The sequence below is a fragment of the Pezoporus wallicus genome, unplaced genomic scaffold (assembly GCF_028554395.1).
Source record: "Pezoporus wallicus isolate ANWC-B61680 ecotype Strahan unplaced genomic scaffold, APGP_CSIRO_Pwel_v1 contig_5261, whole genome shotgun sequence".
In the NCBI taxonomy this organism is placed as follows: domain Eukaryota; kingdom Metazoa; phylum Chordata; class Aves; order Psittaciformes; family Psittacidae; genus Pezoporus; species Pezoporus wallicus.
The window spans coordinates 7,567,224-7,587,977 of record NW_026642423.1 but is presented as its reverse complement, the minus strand read 5'-3'; the positions used below and the strand labels follow the sequence as shown (position 1 = coordinate 7,587,977).

The following is a 20,754-nucleotide window of genomic DNA, read 5'->3' as shown; positions in this document are numbered from 1 at the left end:
AGCCTGAGAAAGGACTTCTTTCAACTAAACATTGCTTTCCTTTGGTAAAGTTCCCATTCATCAAATGCGTCCCACTTATCTTTCATTTTCTTGATTAAATATTTTACTTGATAAAATTTGGCAACTGACTCTCCAATAACATTCCAAGTAAGAGAACAATAGACAGACAAATGAAGAACTAATATTTCTTCCTTAATGCCTGGATCATTACTAATGTTCCCAGAATATTGTTTTTAAGGAAATAATGAAAAAAATACATCTTCAGGTTAAACCCTTGTTGTATTCTTTAAATGCTGAACTTCTTTTAGAGCCAAATTTCAAAGCCCTGTGTGGGTGGAGAAGTTATAAATAACCATATTCGTGCATGTTCCTTCTGTACAAGACACAGAAAATGTGCTCTGCATCAGCATAGAAAGATGCTGCTGTGCTCTGCATGAGGCTTTTCAATGCTGGCAGGTAATTCTTTTGCAGTTATGCTGCTGGTGTTGCTGTTTGTGTCTGTTGTCCAATGCTAAGGAATCATACCTGACAACTAACTGTAATGTGATGAATTAGCAATACAACTAATCAGATCTGTCAGTCCCTTACCAAAAGTAATATTCATAAATACAGAAATATTTTAATACCTAGGCCATATAGAAAATTCTGGTTGTTGCTGTCCAAAGCACTAATTTGAATAGTGATATTGCTCCTTCTGAGGCTAAAATGCCTTCCCCAGGTCTCTAATCTTGTCGGATGTTCATCCTTCCAGATCAGCTTTACATGGCACAACTGCTGGACTGGTCAGGGCTAAGGCTGGTTCTAGTCTTAGGACTGTCCCCCACAGTCTGCGTGGTTTGCTGGGACATAATCAGAGCTTTCTGGAGGAATATCCCAGGTCTCTCACAGCTCCAGGGAATGGGAGAAAATATCTGTTCCAGGCAGAGTGGGCACTGAACCAAAGGCAACCTGAAACGCTCTTGATATTTTGCTCAAGCAAACCTCCCTTTCATTTTCCTTTATGGTTATTTCCACCATGCCGTTCATGGTCTTGAGCTCCTAGGAAAAGAAATGCCTGAACATACTCATTGTCTAGCACAGCTTCTTCCTCTTGTGCATTGAAGCAGAGGTTCTCTATATCTCTTCAGTACCGACAGGTGAAACAATATCCTAATTATTAGAAACCTCTTGCGTGCTGAGTTAACAATGCTCAGACTATGCCATGACCATGTGTACTAGTTGGTTGTTTGTTTTTTTTTTAATTCCTAAATTCTAATAATTATTTAATATCTTATGTTTCTTCCTACCTCTAGTAACTGTTTTTCTTCTCTGGCATCACACCAACAGCAGAACAGCAGCATTTGCAGACCTGATAGTAAGTAGAGACAACTGCAGGACCCAGCTGATTTAGATTTCTGATTGAAAGCTCTGATTTAGACTTCCAAGGTGTTGATCTCCAAGTGGTTGTTACTAATGATAGCTATCATCACAGCTAATTTTCATGTTCGTGAACACACCACTACAGTCCTGATTTTCATGTTTGTGAGGAAAAGTATTCTGATCTTATAGAGCCCTTTTGTGACTTGCAAAGTATTTTCCTTGAATATGTTTGCTTCATTTCTTTTCCTCAGTGGGACTGCTCAAAATGTAAAAAGTCCCCAAGAAATACAGTGAGTACACAGGAGGAAAAGAAGGAGCTATGTGAACTCTTTAGAAAAGTACATTATCCTCAAATATGTAAATACAGCAATCAGATTTAACTCTGCAAGTGACAGATGTGCCTACAGGCTTCAAGAAACAAAAGAAAACTAATGCAGAGTGGATAAAGATTCAGAAAAAAAAACGACGCTTCTTAATTCCAACCCTGATCTGCTTTATGGCCCCTTTCAGTGCCTCAGCTTCCCTGTCTGTAAAACAAAGAAAGAAATCCACTGATAGAGTAATGTTAGACTAAAATTATGATATAATTTCTGCTACTATTAAATGTTCAGTTGTAGCCACTAAACACTCTGAAGGGAAAAAAAAAACCCCCACAAATAACCACAAATTAAAACCCTAAAAACGTTTACTATATGTTTGGTTTTTTTCAGCTCCAGCTGTAACTAGTGCATAATTGTGTTAGTGTAGGCACCAATATAATAGTGCAATGGCAAGTTAGGTAGGCACCTACCTTGGGAAATACACTTCTTGTCTACTCAGTAGGAAAAGAGCAACCTACCTGACTGGCTCCTAATTTCAGTGCTCTGGGTCACTGTCTGGAACTGCTGCCACTGTACTAACACAGGATTGCACTCATAATTTAGACATTACTGTCTACAATTTGATAGTATCAACCTACCTAAACTGGTACTTGTTTAAACAACTAGTTCAAACAAGGCAATTAACAGTTAGAAAAGACTAATAAAGCAAGGATGAGCTTTACAATGGAGTACTCTAATACAAGCACAATGCTCCAGGCCCCTATAGACACTCCCAACTGAGCTCAAGTTCTCCACCACAGAGAAAACTGCTGATTGACCAGGATATAAAATAAAGCACTGCTTTAGGTTACTGGTGGGAGCAGTGATTTAGTCATCTTGGTTTAACAAGGCTTAAAATCACAGCACATAGCAAAGACAGGTTTAATAAGAGAAAAAATTCCATCTGGGAAAAATGGGGTTTGGTATATAATCTCATTTCAGTAATATGGAAACTTACCAGGATGGCACAATGCTGCAGTAGTCTTAACCACCCCTGCCAGGTCAGAACCTTTTGGGGCTGAGCATTATGCCAGCATAGAGCTACAGAATCGCAGAATATAGGGCTGGAAGGGACCTTAAGATCATCTAGTTCCAACCCCCCTGCCACGAGCAAGGATGCCTGGCACCATGTCACCCAATACTCTGTCCAACCTGGCTGTGAACAGTACAAGAGTTGGAGCATTTACTACTTCTTTGGGCAGCCTGTTCCAGTGCCTCACCCCCCTCACAGTAAAGAACTTCTTCCTTTTATCTAACCCTAAGCTTCCCCTTTTTAAGTCTGAACCCGTTACCCCTTGTCCCATCACTACAGTCCTGACAAAGAGTCCCTCTCCAGCATCCCTATAGGCCCCCTTCAGATACTGGAAGGCTGCTATGAGGTCTCCACGCAGCCTTCTCTTCTCCAGGCTGAACAGCCCCAACTTTCTTAGCTGGGAAAACAAGTTTTCTCACACCTGGGGCTCTGATCTAATTTGAGACTAGAGGCAAGACATGAAAGTGTAAACCATATGGGGAAGGAGAAGTAGGAAAACAAGGATGAAACAAATGCCCTGAATGCCAAGAGTGGCTATTCTCCATCAGGGACTTTTCTAGGATCTCTTCTTTGTCTTTAAATAAATAGCCTGATGTCTCCAATATTTTCTCTCCCAGTTTAAGATATTCTTCTGTGTCAGGCTGTGAACAGGGAGAAAGGAATGCAGGTGCAAAGCTGTGTTTGACCTCCTGGCAGGGCTCCTCTGCCACTGGTTACAGCTCAGGTATTCAGACCTGCACCACAGCATTTCTCCTGCTGTAGGGCCACTGCAACATCTCTTCTGCTTCCACTGCCTGTCTGTCAGTCACTGCTCAGGTAAACCAGCACGTTTGACACATGGTGTCCCAGGGCAGAGAAGTCATATCTCAGGACTGCAAATGAGGAAAGGGCTAAGTTACTGTGGTGTGTGAGAAGCTTCACATATTGCACACAGACCCCATGCTAAGCTAGGCACTCAGTATGTGAGATGCAGCCAAGCCGAAATAAAAAGCCCAGGATGTTTGCATCACTCTGTACTCTACCCATATCTGTGTGGCTGATTTCTTCTGCATGTTGTAGCAGAAATGGATCCTGTGAGGGTTTTCAAGGGTGAAAGGCCAATGGCCTCACAGAGATACCAAAGGAGGTCAACGGATAATGGCAGTGGGAACCTGTTTGTGGGGAAGCAAACAAACAGATGCCGAGTCCCCTGGGAGGCTGGTAATGCAGTGATAAACTAGGACAGATGTGCAAGCAAGAAGGACAAGACTCATGAAAAGCCCTTTCAGAAAGGAAGAACTTCGAGCTGTTCAAGAGAGAAGAGGTACCTAAAACACTCCAGGTGTGAGAGACATGGTCAGAATAAGGGGCAAAAGTGATTTTGGACTTCTCCTAAGAGCACCTTCCATTTCCCAAAACCTCAAGTTTTCTGTGAAAAACTGCTTTCTTTCTTACGTTTTTTCCTAGCTTGGTGGCTCCCAGAATATGGCATCCCTCTTCCTGATCTTTCTTCTCTTCTGCTTTCCTGACACCACACACACATTGAAAACCTGAGGAGGTAAGCAAGCAGAAACAATACCCCCAAATACATTCTGATTGTTTAAAGTTACTTTTTGCTGGAGGGGAGAGAAAAAAAATTATTTTGTTGTTCCCCTCCAACTTTTCCTCCTTATTTGGGAAGGGAACTGTCTCAAGGTCAGAGCGTTTGGTACATTGCTGAAGCCAAAAATAAAAGTCATTTTCTCCATCTCTCAACACATGTCTCATGCAAAAAAAAAAAATCTAAAAGGCAGGAAAGAAACAAGTAAAGAACTATCAAAACAAAGGGAGGAGAAAGGTAAAAGACCAATGAGCAGGCTTTAAATATGTTTGTTTTGCATGTTTCCACATTCAAAAGACATTTTTGTTAAAATGAACCATAGTGTAACATAAAAGAAAGTTTATGGCTGTAATAGTATACATGAGTTTGAGCCAACCAGCTCTGTCTAAATGTGCCTGAAGGGTCACCCCAGCCTAGGCAATAGCTTCCAGAAGTACAATCCAAAGATTACAACTTTAAAAAGCAAGCAAGAAACTTTGTGTAAGAGTTCCCTATGAGGAATATGAAACAAAAGAAGTTCCTTAAAAGTCTCCTGTGAGCTAAACCACTGTCTTTCGTCCCAAATAATGTGCAACTTCTCTTCCAAGGACAGAAATCCTAGAACTCTTCAGTCAAGTTGGTTAGGTAAGGCAACTACTGAAACAACACACAGCCAACAGGAGAAGCTAAAAGAGCAAAGAACTGCTGCAGAGCACAGGCATACAGGGCAAAGCCAGAAAAAGTAGTTTGTGGCATGGAGTAAGGTAGAGCTGCTAGAAGGAGGAAAAACTGTTAGTGGAGATGACTAGCATGGAGAGTAGCAGCTACCAGAAACAGGTCATGATGCCAGATCAGCTCAACATAACTTGGGCCTTGCTACCCAGCAGGACACAATAATCTCAAATCATGACTACAGTTCATTACCAGAGGGGGAATGTAACCAGCTGGCTGAGCAGCTGCTCTGTGGAGGAAAACACAGTGAAATTCCTATAGTTATGCTATAGGAGCTAGCTATCATTATCCTCTTTGTTGTCTGCTTAGGTTTTTTTCTCACTTCAATGAAAATACCTTTTGTTTGCCATCATTCAAACACAATATGGATTGAGCACTCCAAGTGACAGGCAGGATCATGAAAAAGCTGGGAGGCCATGTGAGAAGATAATTAGCAGGAAAAATCAAGAGAAACAAATGGATTAGAAAAGAATGACTATTTTGGACTCCTAAAGCAATGCCTAAATAGCATATTTATTTCTCAGCATAACAGACTTATTTCCTTTTTAGATAGTCCCAATAAATCCCGTAACACTTTTTTATAAGGGGTAAAACTGGAGTACCAATGACTAAGCAGGAGTTTGTGAATCAGACATCCTGACATGAAGAGTTCTAGTCAAGAAGCTTTCAGTGACCTTTTGCAATTCACTCAAAATCAGCCTTTTAGAAAAACCCATAATCTTGAGATGAAAGTAACCATAATAAGTAAGAGGTACTACTTATTATTGTTGCTTCTGGAAGATACAGGGGAGAAAGTCTTCTGGCAGTCTAGTCCATTTATTCAAAGACCTTATTTTTCTCCATGTCCTTGGTGATGACTACCCAATCTAGTAATTGCTTTCAAAAAGTATACGTATTTCTGGAGAAAACTACTTTATTTCTCTTCCTGCACCACTGCAGCCCTACTATTTTTGTAGGGGTAATCAGTAACAGACAAGTCTGATTCTTTATTCTCCTTTCCTATGACAATGAGAGCCAACGATGCGTTTTCAGAAACAATAAACTACACATCATATTTTCAGGGACATTGACATGCAGACAATCCTGGGATTGCAATAGACAATGAGGATATGATATACAAGGAGGATGATTCTGCCTCAGTGTAACAGCAAATTTTAGCAGTCCCCCTAGGACTGACTTGTAGTTTGCTGCAAAGCAAATCCTGGATCAGAAAGGCACTGAGGGGCCCTGCATGACGGCTAGAAGTGCTCTGAACCACACAGGATTGGATTCTTGCATCTTAATACATCTCACCCAAAATTACATAATAAAATGAAGGTCTTGTCTGAAGAGCCTACCTTTTTATTTCCCTGATAGTCAACAGTAAGAGTGGGAAGTATCCAGGGTACAGTTTTGATCCTAGACAGTCATTCTCTGAAGATGCCAATGTCTTTTCATTGACTATAAAAGGAATCTATGCATTAGGCTTCTGACTTGGATGATTCAGTTACACTCCTAAAGACAGGCAGGATAAATCCAGACCATGGACAGTTGCATCTACCTACAGAGAACCATCTCTATATCACTTTTTTAATTTCTTCATACTTTGAATTATGTCTTCTTTATCCACTATGAGGCAGATTCAAAACCTCATCAAGTCAGTAGGATTTCAGGAAGTTTTCAGAAGGCCTTCTTAGAGATTCCTAAACTCTCAGTAAGAATCCAAACATTTGCAGTTCAAGACATAGCAAAACAGACCATCTGAAAGGACCAGGCCTTGAACCTTGAAGGACGGACAGTGCTCTAAACAAGAAAAACACTTTGTGGGGCACAAAGGATTTTGGTTTTTTTTTTCAGTTCCTCTTCTCCCTTCAGTAGGTTCAGAGATCAAGCTGGCTGGTTCAGATTTCTTCAGATCCTATTTCCCAAGACAGCTGTGGAGGTCATCAAAGTGTTCTCACACTGCTTGTACATCAATGCTAAGTAAACTTTAGTTGGTAACTGAAGCTGGCCCCTGAAGTTTGATATCCCTAGCACTACTGATCCGTGTCTAAATTAAAACATGATCATTATTATTTTTTAATCAGTGATGTTAAAAGCACAAAGAACAATTGTCTGCTTGGTTTAATAATTATATGAAGGAAGAAAGACACAAAGGTTTGCAGATAATTTCAGTTTACACTTTCAATCAAATTATGATGAGGATAGAGCATTGTTTATCAGCAACCCTTAAGGAATTTCCAGAATAAATATCATTAAATGAAAATGTAGTAATTTAAACCTATAGTTCTTTGTGAAGAGTTTTGGCACAAAAATTACGAGCTAATATTGAACTATATTTAAAGAGAATTGTCAGAAGCTCAGAACACAGCTCCCTCTCTCTGACAAGCAATTAGCTTCTTAGGCTGATAGCCTGAGATATCTCTGAGGTGTTCTCATACCATACAGTGATCACTGGTTACAGGGTGCAAATGTGACTGCCTGGACGGAAACACAGAGCCTAGCTCTACACCAACAGCAATTGTCTGAACATGCTCAAATATCAGTGTTAGCATTCCTCACTTGGTAAGCATACCTTCATGTAGCCCTTTGAAGGGCAGATTTCTATGCTGGAATCACTGGTAAAGAGGAAAAATGAATGTTACTTCTTCCATTTTTTTCCAAGAACCCTGTCGTGTTTGGGTTGGACAACCCTGAGCACACTATCTGTAAAAGCCCCATGTCTTTGCAAGCTAAAGAAACTACAGAAACATCCGTATGAAATCACCAGAAACTGAAAAAATATGTGGGCTATATTCTCCTTCCTAGTATGGCTGCCTTGTGCAGCAAATTAACACAATCTGGTCATTGAGTAATACGAATTGTAGAGCTGTGCAGAATGCTCTTATTTCTTATTGTACTGCCCTCTCTGCTACCACCAGCGCTTAGAGATACATATGTAGAAAGAAGAAATCACCTGCAACTCCTGCACAATCCCATGCCACTGTGGATTCAAATTAAGGAATGGCAGTCATTTTTTAACAGTTCAAAATAAGCAACTAACTTGCTCAGCAACTCCTGTGTTATTTAAAAGGCCATGTCATTATTAACTTATTTCATAATACCTGCAGGATACTAATCAGCCTATATATACCACCACTTTACTTTCAAACCAGTGTTCAGTGCTGGTTACTTCTTAGTCCACTTCAGAATATGAGTGGGGATACAAATCTCTTCATTGCTTAGACTTGCACTCACGTTGCCTGAAAACATGCCAGTTCCTTTGGCAGGACCAAAAGGAATGGAATGAAAATTGCTCTAAGGAAGCAGTTGCCAAGATGTTTTATTGCATGGTCTGTGATGAGGAGTGGATGGAAACAAACATTTTTTTTTTTTTTTTTTTTTACTCCAAACATATGATCCTTTACTGCATAAATAATAGAGCAAACAAGCACTAAATAAGAGGCTATTAGAGACATAACGTGAGTACGGACATGTACATATTATTAAATTAGTCCTTTAGAGCTAGGTAGGTAAAAGTTGTACTGTGATCTATCAGAATTGTGTGGTGAGATATTTATAACAGATAATAAACCAGGTGGGGACACTGGCCTCAACAGTTACTGCAAGGGCAGGGCTAGTGAAAATAGAGGTATTTATCTTTCAATCACAGATAACAAGAGATTGTTTTCTCTCCTTTTATATCCTACTGGGAGTAGTGTTACCAGTATTGATTCCTGAATTCCTTTTTCATTATATTTAGGGACAAGGCAAACATATTTAGAACCTCTACCCGCTGTCTAGTAATATTTCAATCATATGGCTTAAGGTCACATATATCTTCTAAGCTCAGAAAAAGTACAGCAGTAATATTTTGAAAATGTAAACATATAAGTGACAAACATTAAGTGCATCTCATTACTTGGTAAATTTACCAAAGGGGCTGTGACAATTCTCTAGGATGCTTTGAACTGTAATGTTTTGATTAATGGTTTGTCAGTGGTAGGTAATTACAGGCTAAATCTGCTTAGATGCAACACAGACCATGTGGCGTACTTTTGCAGGGTGCTGTGGCTGAAGTCATATGGTAGTAAATATAATCTTGACTTGATTATGATGTTCTTTTTTCTTAGCAATTGTTTACAAATAAATATCTTGTTTTACAAGACCCAGTGAAGGTATCATTGCAAACAAAGCATAAAAAGTGATATATAGCCTTGTTTCTTCTGTCTTTGAAACAAACTATGATAAGTTGGAGAACTACAGAATGTTGAAGAACTCTTCATTGCTTGAAGTGATCAAAAGAACTGAGTGTATGCATACATATGGGGGTGTGTGTACAGACCTAATCCTCTTGTGTGAGAGCTAAATGAATCATGAACTGCCTCAAATATCCTATTATTTTTCTACAAACGGACTTACGTAGATCACATGCATCACACAAAGTGTTCAGCATTCTCAGAGAGTGTATGGAGACAGACAGATGTTGGCAGGACATTTTTCCATATAAGCGATGTCAGGATCATGCCCTGATCTGTTTTTTTGACCAGTAAAAGCCAGACACATTACAATTTAAAGTGTTTGGTTATGAAGAGAGACAGCCTTTCCTCTGCAATACTTTGCAGTTTCCCACAACAATGGCAGCTGGTAAATGTAATGATATCAGTATGCCTGCATGGCCTTCGTATATATCACCAGAAGCAGATAACTGCACAAGGAAACCAGAGCTATGTCCATTAATGTACCTGGGCATGAAGCCAACAGAACACAATCCACAACTTCAGAAAAATCCAGGTGAATCTGACACTGGTCTAGCTTGACCTTTTCAGTACCAAGAGGATTTGATGCATCATTACAGCTGGTATGGCAACAGTCCCAGCCTTCTTAGTACATACTTACCCTCTTGCCAGTAAGCGTTTTTTAGTGTCATCTAGCTGTTTACAACTGGTCTTCATCTGACATGATGGGCCTGTTCCATTTTGCCATGCAGAATCATCACAGCTAACTCAAGACTTTGTATGTAGTCAAGAAACTTCCATCATATTCACCTATTTTCAAGCTTTCCCTTTAGAGGCGACCATCACAACCAAAGTCAAGAGAGAAGGAAGCAGCACCAGCAGTGACCTCGAAAGAATCATAGGCATCTGTGGAGAAAATGGCTGTCTGTGTCTCCTAAGTGTTTGTGTGTATGTATGGAGACGACTGAGAATTCCCATGGGAAGGAATGAAGCCTGCAGAATAAGAATAGCAGTTTGACTGTTTGACTGTTCTGCCATGAAAGTGCTTTAGAATACGAAGTTCAGCGCTTGTACAGACCATTTCAATAATGAATTGATGGGTCTCTATTTTCCTTCTGCTTTAATAGGTACACTTCAGGCCTTTACAGCTTTACTTGAACACGTTTATGAAGTGAAAGAATTCAGACAAAATTCCGGCCTATATGAAACAAAGGAGATGGGGGAGGCAGTGGGGTTAAGAACGGCATTATAAAATTACTTCAGCTATTTCTAAGGCTGCTTGGTAACATCTGTGCATGGTACAACCCTTATGCTACCCTTCCTGTTTCACAGTGTTGCTGTTCAAGGGGGCAAAAAAAACATATGAGGGCAGAGAGATGCATACAGAGGCATGAGTAAGGCCATGGTAAAGCAGAATGCAACAGTGGAAAGCAGTGGAAATTCGAGACAACATGAGAACAATTTCAAATCTCCCCAGAAATGGAAATGGTATAATTTTGCTGCTAAATAGACTGCAGAAGTGAAGACCCAGAGCAGAGAGGGGCAAAAAGGAAAAACTACCAAAAATGGGCTGAAGCATCTGCGGCAATGACAGAGTATCAGTTTGAATGTCAAAGGGATGTTTTCTCCTCTCCTGCAGGACAGAATCTCAGTATCTCCTCCCTCAGCTGTATTCTAAAACGATTTAACAATGCACCTCTTCCCTATCTGGAATGACAGAGAGCTTCTAAAAACTAAATGAAGCAATGAAGTATTGTACACACTTGGTAACCCAACATTTTAATAATGATCCTAAATATTTCTGGTGTTAAGAGTTCCTTATCAGCTCCTGCCTGCATAGAGCCTTGTAACAGCTCACAAATTGTCTTAACTGCTATCCCTTTTGTGTGAGTGGTGCTCCATTTCCTGTGAAGGCTGCAAATGCCTTTTCACACAATTTATTTTCCTTCGTTCTTTAAAAGGCTACATATTCATAACTCATTTTCCTTAGCACATCATTATTTACCTTGGTTCACATGTGCAAATTGATATAATTGTATTAATACATAGATGTAACAGCAAATAGTCTTGTAAAATGTCTAATGATGTGAGGTAGTGATTACTTTTAATGATGTTTTATAGTAGAACATTTCTTACACGGACATTGTAACTTAGCAATCCACAGTGTTTAAACTTGGTGGTTTTTTTTTTTTCCTACTGCACAACTTGCATTTTGGTTATAGAATCATAGAATCATAGAACAGTTAGGGTTGGAAAGGACCTTAAGATCATCTAGTTCCAACCCCCCTGCCATGGGCAGGGACACCTCCCACTAAACCATGTCATCCAAGGCCTCGTCCAACCTGGTCTTGAACACTGCCAGGGATGGAGCATTCACAACCTCCCTGGGTAACCTATTCCAGTGCCTGACATGACGAAGGATGCCTGACTTTCTGTCTTAGAATAAAAAATACTTTTATTTCTTTTAATCCATCATTTTTAATGTTTTCAGGTTTTGTGTGGTTCAGACCCAGCTAGAATAGAAATTATTTCCTTGACAGTGTGAAACTATATGAGAACATAGCCCTGACCTGCAAGTAATGAATACAGAATGTAGTCACACCTTGCAAATGGTGCAAAATACATCAGGAATTATATGAATTAGCCCTGTTCAATACAGTTTAATCCTTAAAATCCATTCATAAGGCATACAACTGGCCTACTGAAGAGCCCTCATCCAGCTAGCCAGTTTTTCAAGAGCTCTTTATGAACACTTGATAGTCTATGCCTAAATACTTGATCCCCCTGGCAAGAGTAACTAGACTAGTTAGGTGAGGAATTGTTGATCTATCAAGATTCATAAGAATCTCTTCTTGGAGATGTGTCTTTACAAGCAGCTATTAATGCCGTTAATGGCAGGTGGAGAGGATGCAGAGTACTTCTGGAGACTGTATTAAGAACATGCAGCATAACAAAACCTGTCCCTATGCACTTCTGCTTTTAAGACAAGATTGATGCAGAACAGCTGACATGAAAAGAAAGGTATAGATAAACAAGTGAGAGAGTATAAATTCTGACATGGGGATCATGTTTCACCAGCATTTCTACTACACTGGCTGCAGAGGGTGAGCCACAGGACATCCTGACCAAGAAAACTGCATCTGTGAGAACACCCTTAATTTTGAGCTGGTGAAAAGGGAAAAGGAGCATCTTCCTTACTGAAACTACACTGTATCATTACTTATCTAGAAGACAGCAAAGTCTAATAAACTTAAGGCTCTCCTGTCAAGATTTGTTCTTCCACATCTTTATTTTCTAGACTTAAACCAGGAAGAACTCAGTAAAGGTTATTAAGTTTTGACAAGACAACAAATTGTTAAAGATAAATGTTATTTATGATTAGTGACAACATACAGGTAGACAGCTTCACCTGCCAACTGATAGGCATTTAACAAAATAAGTATAATAGGAATTGCATGACAGATATATAGGAGGTGGTTATCTAAAAAAAACAAAAACAAAAACAAAATCAAACCAACATCAACATACTTGGATATCCTCCTCCTCCTCATGGAATCTACACTTCATATTTCTATGTAGCTGATAATTTCATTTATGACTTACAAAGCATTTATCTTGAATAGTACAGATGTTTAGTGAACAGAATGATTCATCTCTTCCTCTCTGCTTGCTAAGTAAGACAAAGAGATGCCTCCAGTGTGTGCTAGGACGGAATCATGCCTGTCATTAAGTTGTTGCTTCTCAGATAATAACTACCCATTAAGAGAAAAAATTTGGAAGATTGCGGCCAACAGAACTCACACAGAGTAATGCTCTCTAAAGTGACTGTACTCCATAACTATTATTGCTTGTTTCTTTTTCTCTCACTAAAAGTCACAGTATGTGCAAAAGACCTGTTCCTTTTGAAAACCAGTGACACAGCCTCATTGCCTTTATGTGGGAAGTAAAAGTCTGAATGGTTTTCATAAAGAAAATTCATATACACTTCTGCTGAATTCAGAAGATGTAAGAGAGAAAGTTTTGGGTTGGAAAGATTGAAGAATACCTAGCATAACATGGATTCCTATTGACATTATATTCCACCACTGGAAAAAGGACAACATCATCACAATTTACAATCCTTGATTTTTGAGATTTTAATCCTGGAATTGTATGAACTGCATACAGTTTGCAGGGAGTATTCTAACTGAATTCCAAGTACATGCTCTATTTGATATATAGCTTATGAATTTCATTACCATGCAGTATGATTGCTGACACATAACAAAAGTGAAATTGCTTAAATTAAGGATCTGTTACATTAAGTCCCAGTTTTAGTTATATATATGGCATAAATGTTTGTGTGGTTTTGCAGGAAAAATTGAGCAGCTAGAAATTCTGGCAAACTTTTCAAGACTGACAAAGAAATGGTCATACATATTTGTAAAGGATATCTACAACTGTAGTTCTGCTGGTGTACTTCAACTATGGCACTAATAGGTCCAAAAATTTTCATGTTGAATAAAAGTTGCCTGTCTCCTGTCCTTGCTAGTTCATGTCTATTTTGCATGAGACAGCTTTGTCATTCCATCTCCACCTCATTTTTCACTTGGAGGAAGGCAATGGCATAGAGAACCCCAGGGATATTAGAATGCTCCATAAACATGATTAGAGCATTCAGCCTCTTCATTTAAAGCAAGTACTATATTGCTAACAACATCTGCTTCAGGCCATAATGGGGCCCTTAAACAAACCACACCATCCTGAATGAGCAGAGTTCCATAACATCTGTTGATTGTGCTTGCATTATTTGGCAGCTACTAATGTGGCATCTCATACGTTACTGTCAGTTACACTGTTGTGCTGGTATTCAGATGGATTCCTTTGGGAGAGAACAGTTATTCACCTGGAGCCTAAGCTCTCAGAGATGAGCCTGTACTGTATAAACTGTATTTCTGTGAAGTGGGCTCTGCACTTTGGAGTGTGTGATACATGTGAGCCAGCACATTCATTGCACAGGTACATAGACTCCATAAGCGGTAATAATGCAAAGATCATCTAAACACCACCACTAAAAGGTCTGTATCTGTACTGCTTCTACTTAGGAAGGTGAAATATACCACAGTTTGATTGCTTTTTACACTTGAAATTTTTTTCTATTCAACATCACTTTCTCAAGAACAGTAGAGTACCTACTGCTAATTGCTCACTTGTGAAGAATTAACCACTGAAAATAGTGTCAATATTCTCAGGGGGAATGAACTGATCAATAATTAACAGACTTACTGATGATTTCCAACATGAAAACAAGAGGTACCAAAATGTGCATTAGGATTTCAGCATAGATACAGCTGCACATGAAATCTTGCTTATGGCAATATCCTCTAGATGAGTCAGCAAACAATCTTTATGGCTGCAAGGAAAGGACCATTCTTTATCTCCTTCAGTAATGATATTACCTGTTGAACATCCTGCTGGAAAACACAGAGCTGCAGCCTTTGGTGTAGCCGGACCTTTCTGTGTTGCCAGATGCTCTCTAGGCGCCGCTGGTGATGCAGGACCTCATGTACCACATCCAACACCTGGTGAACAGCCTTTGAGTAGTTTGCAGTAGCAGTGAGGGATTCAGAATTTCCAGGGCTCAAGGGACGCTGCAGGACATCCAGCAAGGCTTTTCCATCCTGGCTCACCTGAAGGAAGAAATAGGTCTACTTCATTGCACTGGTACTTAAACATCGAATAGCTACCAGAGAACAGTCTAGCTGACTTTTTTCCCTTGTGTTTTCCTTCTTTTAGTCAAAAAAGAAGAAAGACCTCATAGTATCTCTTTTTGACTTGTACTTACACATTCAGCACTTGCCTTCACTTCCTAGTGGGCCTGCTGTGTAACTCAGCAGGAGCACATACACTGTACTGCTCAGACTGAATACAGAGAACCCAAGACTATATTACAATCTGACATTTGGGCACTGAAAATTCTTAACATACACTAGTTGATGACAGGTAGCATTTGCAATAGCGTGCCTATTTTTCTGAGGAGGTGGCATTTTTAGAAAACCACAGATGGCAGAGTCATTCATATTCTGTATGATAAGGGAGAGTCCTTTCATCATCGGATTACTAAGTATATATGTACATTGGGACCTGTGACATTCCAATTCTGTATTTCATTCAGTGGCAGTGAAAAATAAATTAATATATGATAGCGATTCTTTTTTTCCCCAGGAACAGCTCAGAGGGACCTACATTCTCCATATGCAATGGGCTACAAAGTTTGCTGACAGATGCAAAGCCCTCTGCACATGTGCAATCTTTTCTGAGCATACTGAAACACACTTGCAGATGCAAAGGCATTTGGGCATTAAAAAAAACACAGAACACCAGATTTTTTAATGCCAGATTTTTTCCTGGAATATTCCTGGAGCATTTTCATATTGCAGGGGAAAATGAAAAATGGAACCATAAACCCCAAGCTGCTATTAACAAGTGTGTGCACATACGCTGGTTCTCTGAAAATGGCTTTCTGAATTATTTTTCAGTTGCAGATTGCAAAGTTAAAATTTTTTTTCCAATAGAAATGGTAAATGAGAACATGATTGGAATCCCTCTCCTTTTCCCAACCTGCTTTTCCCTCTGAAACAAACTGCAGTGAAAATGACAAGATTTCCTGAAAAGTGTTTTTATTTCTATGCAATCACAATTCCCAGTCTTGCCAGAGAACGGCTTAATGAATGTTTTTCATCCAGTTTTAATTTTTAACTTTATCAGTCAAAGTTAAAACACATCTCAAGGATGTGCAAGTCTCATTTCATTCCGTATTGTAAGTTGCACGTTCAAATGTAGCATGTTCAATCCTTTAATACCCAAACCTGTGTCCTTTGCCAAGCCATGCTATGTCCAAGTCTTTTGTAGCAGTATATATATGGTGCCTTTTCAGAGAAATCAAGAGAGCCTTTGAGATTTATACTGGAAAAAGTAGGAGTCAAATCTCATCACATTAATGACTATTAGGTGGGCTTAGGCAGATCCTTGGAGATTTCTTAAATATTCAGGGCAGTTTGGAATTAGGTCAGGAAATAACTGGAGAATCCATAGGGAGTGTCTTTCCGTACTCAAATTCAGTTGCAGCTGAAGACCAGCTGGAACAATTTGCACATGCTGGAGCCTTCTGGGGTCACAGAGGGAATGATTGCACTCACCAACAGCAGTGGATGGTGGTGATACGAGGGAGGATTTAGGCAGAAACTCTGAAGCACAGGTGTTAACTTGGCAACATTATGGAGGTGGCAGTAGCTGCTGGGCAGGAAACAGCAGCTTCTAGACAGGAAAGGAGACAAGGCATGCTATATTCTATTTTATCTGTGGGAAGATAATCAACCGCAATTTAACCAGGGAAACAGAAAACCAAGGCTATGCACACACTTGGAAGCAGAAACTCACTCATTGCACTGGCCTAATTCACTGTGTGAATTCAGTATGTTCTTGTTACTGGCCTTTGGGCCAGTTGGTCGGAATCTGTCCATGGATTGTGTTACAATGCTTTAGTATAGTCACTGCTGATTTACACTGATAGAATCACAACTAACAATAAAGGTTTAAAAGTTTATCAGTAAAAGACACATGACTGCACAGACAATATGACAGACATTCTTTACTCAGGACTAGTTTCCTGGAAACTTTGTGCCATAACATAGACCTACTCATACCTACACCATCTCCCAAGTGCAGATCCTGCATGTCAGTTTTTTGCCTCCTGGAGGTATAAACCTGAAATTCTTCCATTTCAAAGGCTCAGATCCTTTGGTATACTAATCATAACAGATCAAAACACCAGACAAAATTCATCTTACGTAAAAGTGCTTTTCCAGAGCTGCCTAGTGGGTGAATATGACCGCAAGGCCTTTATAATGAAAACTCTCAGTGGTAGGAGAGTTTGCAGAAGAAAACAGTTGTTTCAAAGGCAACAGCTTGTATGCCCCTACTTCATCCAAAGCTGAAACTGGACAATGTTCTCCCATATTTGCAGTGTAAGGGAAAGAGTGAGTATATTTCTGCTCTCTCTCTTACTCCTTTTTCTTCTACAGGCTTTAGGTTTTCATCTATTGCATGATAATTTGTTCCTGTTGTCTAAAAAGCCTCAGAGATTAGAAGCTATGATTTTTCCCTGATGGGCGTAGCCTTCTAGTTATTCTCTGCACAGCCAGAGGTAAACGCCAGACCTGAAGTGCTTGTGTTGTCCTGCTAATAATAATTAACGCAAATCAGAGGCTGTTAGAAGTGTTCTCCCGCTTTCCAAATTACATGTTCGTCCCATCATGCTGGAGTAACTCTGGCAAAGAACACAGTGGCAAACGAGTAACCAGCGGTACTCAGTATTTGCAAGGATTACATACATATATATTCCAGGATTTTGTATCCTCTGCAGTTCTGAAGTTCTTTGGCTTAAAAGTTTTCTTTTCTGAAAGTATTTTTGTAGTGAACATTACTGCATTCCCAGTCAATGGGCACAGAAGGTTTGCTCTGTCAGAGTTCACAGATGAACAGATTTCAGAAAGGAAGGCAACAGCTTCATAAATTGAGAACCTACCTACTTTGCTCTTTCAGTAATACCCCTGTTCTCCTTATAACTGCAAAAATAAATCACCAAATCTCTTCATGTGAATCTTTTGAATTTCTCAAAGACCAGGCAAGCATCACCAACCTGCTTTAGCTGCATCACTTCACTTACATCTCACATTGTGTTTTTAAGAAGTGTTGCAAAATTCTTAAATTTAACAGACCTGCACCCAGCATGACTTGCAGTTAAAATCTGCAGATCTCCTATATACTGGGTCAGAAAGACCTCCAGAGCCTTTGCAAGTGACTGGACTAATAGTGCCATCTGTGAAACAGTTACAATTTGCGCTAGGGAAAAAAAATTGGTCTTTAGAGCAAATATATCATGCCTCTAGGAACAGACAATAAAGTACAGTTAATCATACTGCAGTGAACAGGACGCTCTTATAATCAGCCAGGATCAAGCCTGACTGGAGAAAACCTTTCTCTCTCTTCCTCCCTCCTTATCTTTATCAAATCAGTACAGTTCTCAGTAAGGGTGTCCCAAGTTTGTCTCTTGCTGTTAATCCACTAGAAACACTGGTGGAGCACCATAAGCACACTCTGGATGGAGTCATCTAGAAGAACTCTTCTTGCAAGAGGGGAATTTGCTAAAGATACACGTCTCATGTGCATCTCCTCCCTCCAGCATTGTTCCACCCAAAGTGAAAACAAGAGCACCACTTGATTCTCAGAAGAAAGAATGCCTGCTCTGCCAGCAGCTTGGCTTATTGCAGAAAAGGATTACTTAGCTGTGCATTGCATATCAGGTCTGTGGTCTCTGTCTCTGCTATTTCTGAGATTCACTCAAGTGCAATAAAGGAAACAAGATAATTATGGCTACAGCCATGACAAGGTGGAAAAAGAGAGTCTCCCTAAGTTTCTTTGGGCATCTCTTAGGTTCCTGCAGTGACTCTGAAGTGCTTTGTTATACTCTGTGACTGAAGACAATAGGCCCATATATCCTAGTAAAGTTAATTAATATCCTATTAAACATCCATATGAAATAGTTATCCATTTATTGCAAATTTCTTAGAATTATACAAATAGAAACAGATTTTCAAAGACTCAGAAGGACAAGAAAGGAAAGAAAAAGCTACAATTTTCATTCCACCATAGAGACCTCTGAGGGAAGGAACATTATTTTCTATGGGCAAGGGGCATTATCTAGATTGAAGAAACAGGCATGTGGATAGGAGGCAGGACTCCTAAGGCTTTTCAGCTCACCACGTAGCTGTGGGAAAAGGGATGAACCTTTCCAAAATAACAGACTATAACCTTTCTGGCATTTCTACATACTATTTAAAAATGTACTTATTCGTAAAATAATATAGAAATGTTTTAAGCAGATGTGTTTGCGATGAGTTATAGTTTTCTGACAAAGCATCAGCAAAAGCAATATCTATGTTAAAGTCTGCTTTTAGTTATGAGTTTAAAAGAATTTTCGTTTCATAAAAACTAAGACTGATAAAATGTCAGTTTCAAACTTTATTTATTTAATCATAATTCAATTAATTTTCAGAAATAATTTTTAAATACAATCAAAAAACTTATATTCACCTGACTAGGCACGTGAATAAAATTCACAGTTGCAACTGGAGGTCAACAGGACTGTTCTGTATTTGCTCACACAATCTGTTCCTGAGAAATCTCACTATCAAATAAGGAATTGCTCTTTGTGACTGCAGCCTGGACCTGCTCATTCTAATTGACTAAATCCCAAATTCTTGCAGATTTCTATCTGAGACACCTTACATTCATCATCAGGATATCTGCACAATTTCACTGAACATGTATGAGTGCCTACCACCAAGCCTAGATTAGCAAATTCTTTTCTCTTATATTTATACTACAGATTTTTCCAAGAACATCTTGACTACAGTAAGAGCTGAGCATGGAGGAGGTTGTTATATTGTGTTCTGGACCCTTCACTTGGTAATTTACTAAGTGCAGCAAGCACTACAATCCAGCTTGGAAAATCCTGGAAGAAGCAAAATTGCTTGGTATGCAGAAAAACAGTCAAAACACATCACAGTGCAGGGAAATGAAAAATACAACTAAACCGAAGCATTCAGGTGATCTGTGGGTTACTTTCCCACAAGCTTGAGTCCTGGAGATACAGATAACAGTATAGAACAGATAATAGACATGTCTTCCCAATCCAGGGTTATTTGCAGGTTGGCCCATGCCTAGGGTAAACAGGTAGACTAGCCTTATTCCTAGAAGAGTACTCCCAGATGCCAGAGAGGTCCTGCAGCCCCTTTGCAAAATAAAGTGAACTAAACACAGACCCTGGTCTGTACAGTCAGATGTACTGAACGTTGGCTGTTTTTCAGTAGCTTTTATTGCATGCTAAAGCCTTAATAGGGGAAAAAGCAAGTTAAGAATTTTATGGGGTTTTTGACGAAATGCCAGAGAATATGGTTTAGTCTTAGCATCCTTGGCACCCTATTTCAAAGGAAAACAAAATCCACATACCCTATTTAGGCCTGAGATATTTGACAACAGTATACACAAATATAGCTGATGTTGCTTAGGGACATGGTTTAGTTGTGGATTTGGTAGTGTCAGGTTAACAGCTGGACTCAATCATCTTTTCCAACCTAACTGATTCTAAAGCACAGGGTTTTTTTCAGCATTTATTGTAAATGAGGACCTGACATCTCTGTGGTTTTGTATATTGAAGAAAAAAGCTTTTGGCACCCTCTGTTCCCATTAGCATACCTGTGTTAGAGCCAGGACTCATTCACAGAAGTAAAAGGGCTAAAGCTATTGGTGGCTTAGAGATTCCCTGCTCAGCAAAAGCAGCTCTTCTTTGGAGTGCCAACACTAGCTCTAGATTTTAATTCTGTATGTGATTTGTCCCTCAGATTTGTCTCATCATGCCCTTACAAGCACATTGCTGGGAATCACCTCCTACAGCCTGGAATTAGATCTGACGCC

General features: G+C 39.5%; 1 protein-coding gene across 13 annotated transcripts in view; it reads right to left on the bottom strand.

Moving 5' to 3' along the window:
* Nucleotides 1–20,754, bottom strand: part of KALRN (kalirin RhoGEF kinase) — a 514,059-nt gene that overhangs the window by 247,315 nt on the left and 245,990 nt on the right. For all 13 annotated transcript variants that reach the window (XM_057430160.1, XM_057430159.1, XM_057430148.1 and 10 more), the window contains exon 9: nt 14,676–14,906. In XM_057430160.1, the coding sequence (XP_057286143.1) occupies nt 14,676–14,906 (231 nt within the window). The remainder of the gene's footprint in view (nt 1–14,675; nt 14,907–20,754) is intronic.